Genomic DNA, 8,886 nt, shown 5'->3' with positions numbered 1-8,886 from the left:
GGAGAAACTGAGGCACTGAGCCCCCCAGAGCAGTCTGACTTGTTCAGATCAAAATTAAGATAGATTCTTTTTTTTTAAATTTTTTTTAATGTTTTATTTCTAGGAGAGAGAGACAGCGTGAGCAGGGGAGGGTCAGAGAGAGAGGGAGTCACAGACTGAAACAGGCTCCAGGCTCTGAGCTGGCAGTCAGCACAGAGCCCCACGCGGGGCTCGAACCCACGAACCGCGAGATCATGACCTAAGCGAAAGTCGGACGCTTAACCGACTAAGCCACCCAGGCGCCCCAGATTCTTTTTTCTTTAAGTGAATAATACATAAACTCTCCTACTGAAATATTTAAACATTACAGTCAGGGCTGAAGCGTCCTTAAGCACCATGCCAATCCCCCATCGCGCTGCCTGTCAGAGGGGACACTGAAGTCCGCTGTGGACCTTGCCAGCCCTCCCCAGGGCCTCACATACATGGGCATGTGTGGACGACCTTACTCTAATTTTACGGCTGAAATAATCACATCATGTTGAAGTCAGCGGAGTTCAGGGCAGGGCTGAGAATGCGGTTTGGGCTTCCCAGACTGTAGGGATCTAGATCAAGTCCTCGTAAAACAAGTGAACGGCTTGAAGAGCCGGACCAAGGGCATCAGCCCGTGAGTCCGTAGCATTCACTCACTCATGCATCAGACATTTTTATCGAGCAGCTGTCATCAGTGCGGTGTGCACAGCCACCTGCGTTGAGTCCCAAGCCAGCCAGACTCAAAGACCCCGGAGCTCTGGCACATTCCTCGATGCAAGTCCAGCCTGGTTGGGCCAGCCAAAGCCAGAGCCATCTTGTTACTCAGCCCTCCGCCCAACTCCACCTCCTGTCTGAGTCGGCTACTTCCACCAACTTGTGACCCTCTCATCTGCCTCGGGGGGGGGGGGGACCCCTAAGATCCTTTCAATGGCTGCCTTGGTTCTCGCCTCCTCCCCCTGGATCCGATCTCCACCACCGCTGGAACCTGACCGGGTCCCCACTCTACCAAGCAGAGCTTAATACACAATAGGCACTCAATAAAGCCTACCGAGAAAACTGAATTCATGGATCCACTTAACATATTTGTCAAACACCTACTGTGTGAAGGACGCTGTTCCAGGCACGGGGGCAGGAACGGAAGGCATAAAGGGATGTAGAACAGAAACCCACAGCCCAGGGCGGCGTGCCTTCTCAGCTAGGCCAGTGAAATCTTGTGACATACAGTCTGCCCAAGCCAGGCCACCGGTACCAACCTCTGACCCTTGTCTCCAGGGCCTGGGCTTCGGCCCTGACTTATAACCTCCTTATTAACATAACAGAAGAGCCGAGCCGAAGACTGGGATTAATGTTTTATTAATGGTAACATTCTTACTGCATTTCTAAGATTTACATCCCAAAGAGCATATTGTATTTACAAGCAGTGGACAGCCCAAGGTAACGAATTCAAACCACAGCTCCTTTAAAAAAGACTATGGCTTATTCCAAATTAAATACATAATACTCTTCCCTCCTTTCAGCGTGTACAATAAAACCCCACTCTTCTTTCCTCGAGGAAATATAAAATTGCATTGATAACTGCACTGGTTAACAGTAATTAATTACATTTGAAATATTTAAACCTGAGAGACAAGCCCGAATAGGTGTAAGTGCTACAGGTCAACATTCAAATTCACAGGTGAACGTGAAAGTGATACAGACTGGTCAGCGGTCAACGGCGCAGGACTTAGGTGGCTCTGAGAGTGACTGATGCCAGATTTTATTGGAAGCCACGCCCGCCCGGGGCAGACCGCGCTATCCCCCCCAACACACACACCCCCCTTCTTGACGATGAACCACAGACGAACACGAGGGGTTTGTTATCGTAGTTGTTGGTTTTCATCTTAGAGTTTTTGTGTTTTGTTTTGTTTTGTTTTTCTGCCTGGTTTCATTCTTTCTTGCTTTTAAGAGAAAAAAAATCTTTGGCCCATTTAGGTGGGAATTTTACACTGAAATATATACATAAATAAAATACACGCATGTGCTCCGCTAACAAGCGCCCTGTCTCCTCCAACAGTTGGGCCTAGTCACTGCATCAAACTGGAGTGCACACCTCTCAGAGAGGCAAGCCCAGCCCGGACGAAGTGGTCAGCAAAATAAATTACACAGCTTTAAAATTGGGAACAGCGAAGCCTGCCGTGACAGCCCAGAGGAAGTGAGTTATTTCATTCCATGATCCTTAAGTTTTACATTAAATATTGAAGACGATTCAGTGCATAATTGCTTTTTGGTCAATCGGACTCTGCATAAAGGCGCTGCCACCTGAAGGAGAGGGTTAAACTTAGCACCTGTCACCCGGGCCTCGTGGGGGTCACCGAGATGACGTGGCCTGCTGTTTCCTTCCCCCCCGCGTCTCAGCTGGAAAGGAGAGGGGTCCTCTCCCCCCAGGCACGATCAGAGAGCACGCCTGGGGCTGACCGGCGCTGCGCTCTCCTGACCACTGGAGGTTACTCTTCCCGTTTCTCGAGCTTTTTTTGTTTGCCTTTGTCCGCGGTCAACGTCACGCCCTCCTTGCTGTCAGCCTGGCAGTAACCCTGCCGCACGGCCTGTACCTTTAATTCTTTTCTTCAGTGACTACTCCCGACCATCACATCTGGGCACGATCTCCCTCGCTCCCCACTTCTGACACACACACTGTCTTCCTTTTGTCGCTTAATGCTGCGAGGAGGGGGGTCCGATGAGGGACCTAACACAGCTGCACGCCGAAGGACACGGTCTTCCTGGGGGTAGGGAAGCCACCAGAAACACCTATTTACAGGGTTACCCACTCGGTAAACTGAGGGAGGAGTAAGACGCTCACAATTCCACCTGGAGACCCTGCAGAGTAAATCTCTCCTACGGTCTCCCTTTCACGGAGGGCCTTCCGTTTTTAAGGCACTGGGTTTCGAACACTTGCACGGTCAGTAAAAGCTACAGAATGCGGCACGCCCCTTGCTCCAAACACAGAGAGGCAAACAGAACGCCAAGCCAGACGAGGAAAGAGTTACCCACGGGGACAGAAAACCTAAAAGCGCGCTGCTTCCATTAGTGCGTTACAGATGCGTCAGCTATGAAGGGCTTAACATCTCCGCCTTGAGACATTAAGCTCTGATAAAAGTAAATGCCCATCAAGGACCAGGGACTCGGTCCCCACCGAGGAAACGTGCCCCTTTTATTTCCCACGGGTGAAGTCACAACACCACTAGTCCCTTACTTAGCTCAACCATATTTTTATCCCGTATATANGGGGAACCCTCAGCAAACGTTCCCAAAGTCAGGACCTGCCAGGAAGTAGAGGGATTGTACTTCACGGGGTGAAGACGGCTGTTCTAGGAGCAAAAACACCAAACCCTCGATGGAAGGAAAACTTCTGCGTTTCGCAGAGCAAGTTTTCACCCTGAACTATAATCAGGATCAACAGCTACTTTTCATTTGGTTTTTTCTCAGAAGAGCTCGTCTTCCTTCACGGCGGCTCTCGTGGAATTACTTTCTGGAATTGGAGCTGAACCCAAACAATCCGATGATGTCAGTCATCGCCTCTTTCAGGTGCTTCCCAAAGCGATGAGAGTCCTGGCATTCGAAAACAAAGAACAGAAAGCACACGTCACTGCGAGGAAATCCCCACACCACGAGCCATGTACAAGCGGACTCAACACACATTCCTTTTGGCTGGTTCTCGAAGCTCTGAGGTCATGGCTTCATCGCTACGTTCTAACATTCTGGAGAAGCGCTGAGGGTTCAGAGATAACCGGCTGTGCCTGTGCGAGTGTGGGTTTGATGGAAGGCTTCCCCTCACTTCCCCTCACGGCCACATGTTACATAAAACATGATAACTAAATGAATTCCAATCCTCTCTGCTAACAGCACGCTTGGCATTGTTTTCAAGCAATGCTTTCCATGTGGAAAGGAAGACTAGAAACATGGAGCGGGGGCGCCTGGGGGGCTCAGTCGGTTAAGCATCCCACTTCGGCTCAGGTCATGATCTCACAGTTTGTTGAGTTTGAGACCCATGTCCGGCTCTGTGCTGACAGCTTGGAGCCTGGAGGCAGCTTCGGATTCTGTATCTCCCTCTCTCTCTGCCCCTCCTCCACTCACGCTGTCTCTGTCTCTCAAAAATAAACGTTTCCTGTCTCAATAATAAACTTTAAAAAAAATAAAAATAAAAACGGGGGCGCCTGGGTGGCTCAGTCGGTTAAGCGTCCGACTTTGGCTCAGGTCATGATCTCATAGTTCATGGGTTTGAGCCCCGCATCGGGCTCTGTGCTGACAGCTCAGAGCCTGGAGCCTGTTTCAGATTCTGTGTCTCCCTCTCTCTCTCTGCTCCTCCCCAACTCATGCTGTGTCCCAAAAATAAACATTAAAAAATATTTTTATTTAGGTTAAGAGAAGGGTGCCTGGGTGGCTTAATCAGTTAAGCATCCAACTCTTGGTTTTGGCTCAGGTCATGATCTTGTGGTTTGTGGCTTGGAGCCCCGCATCAGGCTCCACGCTATTAGTACAGATCTATCTGCTTGGTATTCTCTCTCTCCCTCTCCCCTGCTTGTGCGCTCTCTCTCAAACAAATAAACTTAAAAAAATTAGATTAAGAGAATTTTTAAATTCATTTATTTGGAAAAATGCTCCAGGCAAGTAAAATACAGCTGAACTGGTCTTCTCTGCCAAATTAAAGAAGAACACTTCTGTCAAATTAAAAAGAAGGCGGTAAAAACACCCCGTCTTTAGAAGAGGGGGCCCTGTCTTGTACTTACGGTCTCAGGGCAGGAGAATTTGGAAGATATGTGGAAGTTGATGAGCTTCTCGCCCACGAGGATGTAGGACACCCCGTACCCGTCGTCAGCGACCTGCGGAGCGAGGCACGTGTGAGTTGAACCTTGGAAACGAGGCGACGGGATAGCAGGGCTTACGTTTTACATACAGGACGGGCACCGCCGCCTGCATTAACACCACGCGGGAGTCCGTTCAGACGGCGCCCAACGAGGCGGCGAGGGGCGCAGACCCTGCAGGAAGACCTGACGCGGAGGCACACCCTGTCCTGGCCCTGCGGCCCCGTGTCCGTCACGCTCAGCCACTTACCGGTCCAAAGCCCCCTCCGCTGGACACGTACTCCGGGTTCCTCTCCAGATCGAACAGCTCCACCTGCTGCTGCGGCGTCTGGCTGGTTGACAGTCTCCACGGCTCCGATAAGACCTGCCGAGGAAGAGGGGACACTCTCAGGGCGCTTTTTTTTTTTTTAACATTCAGTTTTCAGAGACAGAAACAGCGTGAGTGGGGGAGGGGCAGAGAGGGAGGGAGACACAGAATCTGAAACAGGCTCCAGGCTCCAAGCTGTCAGCACAGAGCCCGACGCGGGGCTTGAACCCACAAATGGTGAGATCATGACCTGAGCCGAAGCGGATGCTTCACCAATGGAGCCACCTGGGTGCCCCACTAATGATGCTCTTCCCTGCACCATCCTCTCTGTCCCTGAGCAGTCGTGCCGGGGACGGGGAAAGGCCTGCTTGGCATCTGGGCGGTCACAGATGCCAGAGGTCACAGACGTCAGCCTGAAGGCCTGGCTGTCTGGGGGCAGTACATGCGCAGAGAGGACCCAGGGCACATGAGGGCACCTGGACGGTGGGGGGGGGCAGCACCGGCAGAAAAGGGGGTGGATACAGTAACTAAGATTCGAGAAGGGGGCTGTGCTGCGCTGAAGGGAATTCTCAGGAAGTTTTCGAGCTGCCTGTTAAACACGGCATTATTAAAACTTAAATTTTGGGGGTTCCTTGGGGGCTCAGTCGGTGGAGCATCCGACTTCAGCTCAGGTCATGATCTCACAGTTCATGAGTTCGAGCCCCACGTCAGGCTCTGTGCTGACAGCTCGGAGCCTGGAGCTGCTTCAGATTCTGTGTCTCCCGGTCTCTCTGCTCCTCCCCTTTTCGCTCTGTCTCTCTCTCATAAAGAAATAAAAACATTAGGGGCGCCTGGGTGGCTTAGTCGGTTGAGCGTCCGACTTTCGCTTAGGTCATGATCTCACGGTTCGTGGGTTCGAGCCCCGCGTCGGGCTCTGTGCTGACTGCCAGCTCAGAGCCTGGGGCCTATTTCGGAGTCTGTGTCTCCCTCTCTCTCTGACCCTCCCCTGCTCACGCTGTCTCTCTCTCTCTCCTAGAAATAAATAAAACATTAAAAAAAAAAATTAAAAAAAAAAAAAAAGAAATAAAAACATTAAAAAAATGTTTAGTTAAATTTTATGACTTAAAATTAAATAAACTCTATTACAAACGAGGTGATAAATACTCAAAGGCTCATCGCTCCCGAATTACGTGAGTACATCTTCCTACAATCACGCGCGAGGTGATCTGTGTCTGGGAGGCCAGGAGGGTCACACGGGACGTAAAGTATTCCCGGGGACTAAGGGACACAGCTCGGACCTGACCCTGTGATGACCGTCCAGCTCTAACACCCGTCAGTGAGGCCACATCCAGCCGGAGAGGCTGCAGCGACTGACTACCTCTGGGCGTCCCCGGGCGCCAGGGCGAGCTGCCACCGGCAGAGGCCACTTACCTCCTTCAGGAAAGGGGAGTCCACGGCCAGGTACTTGGACACCACGTAGAGACAGAAGAGGTGGCGGTCGATCCCAGAGCCCGTCATCGCGAGGCGGTACAGGTGCTGGTGCTTCTCGGATGCGACCTTGAACAGCCGGAGCTTCTGCTCCACCTAAGCAACAAGAGTGGGGGAGGTGCAAGTTGTGCGGGTGGGCCTCCCCTCCAGTGGGCCGAGGGCACGAGAAGCGGGGCTCTCCGGGAGAGGCGTGCCAGCGACAGGGTGCCTCGAGGCTGCAGGGGACACAGGAAGGGGAGCGGCGCTGAGGTCCCCGGCCCAGCCAGCCCAGCGTCACCCTGCTCACACCTACGGATTTGCTTCCGAAGGATCAGAAGCCTTTGTTCTTGGGAACAAAGTTTCCCCAGAGCAGGGCAGGGAGGGGCGGGGCGGAGCACGGCGCCCCGGCCGTCAGCAGCACACCCCTGTGCTCTGGGCGCTGATCTGGGCTCAGCTGCATCCTAGCTGTGTGGCCTGGGAGCCTACGGAATTCCTCGGAGTCTCCGTCCCTTAGCAAATGTAACAGCTCCCAGGCCACTGCCAGGGTTCTCAGAGGCGGAGCCCCGAGCCCACGCGGGGCGCCGCGGTGTGGGCAGCGGGCGTCGAGCGGAAGGCCCCCGTGCCCTCACCCAGCTCCTTGTGCCGTCTCTGCGTCCCCACCCGGGCCTCCCGTGTTGTGTGCAAGGCAATCTAGACTCAGAGTCCAAGGTGTAGACATTACGGAGCGGACGCAGGCGTTAACCTCTGCGTGTGTCCTGACCACGCTCAGTTCCCTTGAAAGGAGGTGGGGAGAGAGGCTGAATGCGGCGCCCCTGCAGAGGCGGTGGCTCAGCCCCTACGCCCCCTCAGCCTGGCGCCACCTACCGTCTGGCTGGCGTCCACCATGGCGAGCACAAAGTTGCAGGACTCCGTGGTGCAGGAGCGCACAGTCTCCGTCCTCCCCTCTCGGAAGAGCCGGGTCATGGAGGCCTCGTAGGTGAGGCAAAATTTGCCCATGTCCTGGGGGAGGAAACGGGTTTTCATACAGGGCCGGGCAGGCCGACGGACCCCAAGGCACATGACGGGACGGGCTGCGGTCAGCTTTAGCTCTGAGTCAAGGTCAGTCTTCACACGGGGCGGTGCAGCAGGCAGACGGAGACGTCGTTAGCCTTGGGAAGGGCTGGGGGTGCGGGGGTCAGTTCCTGGGCCGCCCAGGTTGTCTCCACGCTTTCCTGCGCTTCCCAGTCCCCCCCACCCGAGTGCAGACACGTTTACGGGGAAAATGCAGGACAAGGAGATGTTCATGCAGCCAAGAGTCTGAAGTTACGAAGAGACACCCCAGCACTTCTGGATGACGACGACGAGGACCCAGCAGACGAGGGGCAGGCGGGGAGCAATGTCCCCCAGCAGAAGGGCAGGGGGCCAGGGCCCGAGGGGACACGAGGCAGAGGGGGCGGGCTCTGGGGTCCGCCAGAGTCGGCCGCCCGGCGCCGTGAAGGGGAGCAGCCGGCACTTGGGGGTGCGTCTCCGGCCACGCCGGCCTCGCGGGTGCAGGGCCCAGCAGGCGGAGAGCTGGCCCGATCCTACTGCGCCCGGGGCCAGGGGACGGGGGCGGGGAGGGGATGGGGAGGCCCCATGGGGCCCAGGAACGCTGGCATCAGGGACTGCAAGGGGGCTGGGGTGGCAGAGGCGGAGACCCCGGCAGGGACAGCTGATGGTGGCAGCAGGTGGTGCCCAAGGTCAGGGTCCGAGGAGCACGCGGACCCCCCCCACCACACGTGCTGTGGGAGGAAATCACCTGCAAACTGCTGGCGGCCTCCAGGCCAGCTCGAGGACGCCCGATTCCCGTACGGACGGGAAAGCAGTTTGCGGACCCAAGTTACTCCTGAGCAGACACGGCTCCGGCCTGGGGGACCCCGAGTGACGGAGGACACCTTGCGAGCAGCCGATCCCGGTACCCGAAGCCGGTGCCAGGGTCCAGGCTGAACCTCCCCGGGCGTGGCCATGCCTGAGCGGCCTTCGGGGCTCTGTCCCTCCCCAGTCCTGCCTGTAAAGTGACGCGGCAAGCAGGCCACGGGGTGAGGAACACAGGCCAGGAGGTCTGTGACGACTGGCCTTCGGCGGCTGGCACGTCCCCACATGGAAGGCTTCCCCGCCGCCCCCAGCTCACACCCCAGTGTGACTTCCCCAGCCGTGGCTCCGGCTCCTCGTTCTAATCTGTGTGGAGTAAGAGTAAGAACAGGACAGGCAAGCGGGGGGTCCAGGGGGCGGAGCAAATACGCCTTTCAGAGAACTTCCCGCCAGCTG

General features: G+C 55.2%; 1 protein-coding gene across 1 annotated transcript in view; it reads right to left on the bottom strand.

The window, feature by feature from the left end:
- Positions 1–3,276: 3,276 nt before the first annotated feature.
- Positions 3,277–8,886, bottom strand: part of CPT1A (carnitine palmitoyltransferase 1A) — a 35,703-nt gene continuing 30,093 nt past the window's right edge. Inside the window, exons 14-18 of the mRNA XM_077766520.1 lie at positions 7,465–7,599; positions 6,565–6,717; positions 5,098–5,211; positions 4,773–4,865; positions 3,277–3,594 (exon numbers count right to left, since the gene is read on the bottom strand). Of these exons, the coding sequence (XP_077622646.1) occupies positions 3,508–3,594; positions 4,773–4,865; positions 5,098–5,211; positions 6,565–6,717; positions 7,465–7,599 (582 nt within the window). The 3' untranslated portion in view covers positions 3,277–3,507. The remainder of the gene's footprint in view (positions 3,595–4,772; positions 4,866–5,097; positions 5,212–6,564; positions 6,718–7,464; positions 7,600–8,886) is intronic.

This window comes from Crocuta crocuta, unplaced genomic scaffold (assembly GCF_008692635.1).
Source record: "Crocuta crocuta isolate KB4526 unplaced genomic scaffold, BGI_CrCroc_1.0 scaffold636, whole genome shotgun sequence".
In the NCBI taxonomy this organism is placed as follows: domain Eukaryota; kingdom Metazoa; phylum Chordata; class Mammalia; order Carnivora; family Hyaenidae; genus Crocuta; species Crocuta crocuta.
The sequence above is the reverse complement of the archived record's forward strand: the minus strand, read 5'-3'. Positions and strand labels throughout refer to the sequence as shown.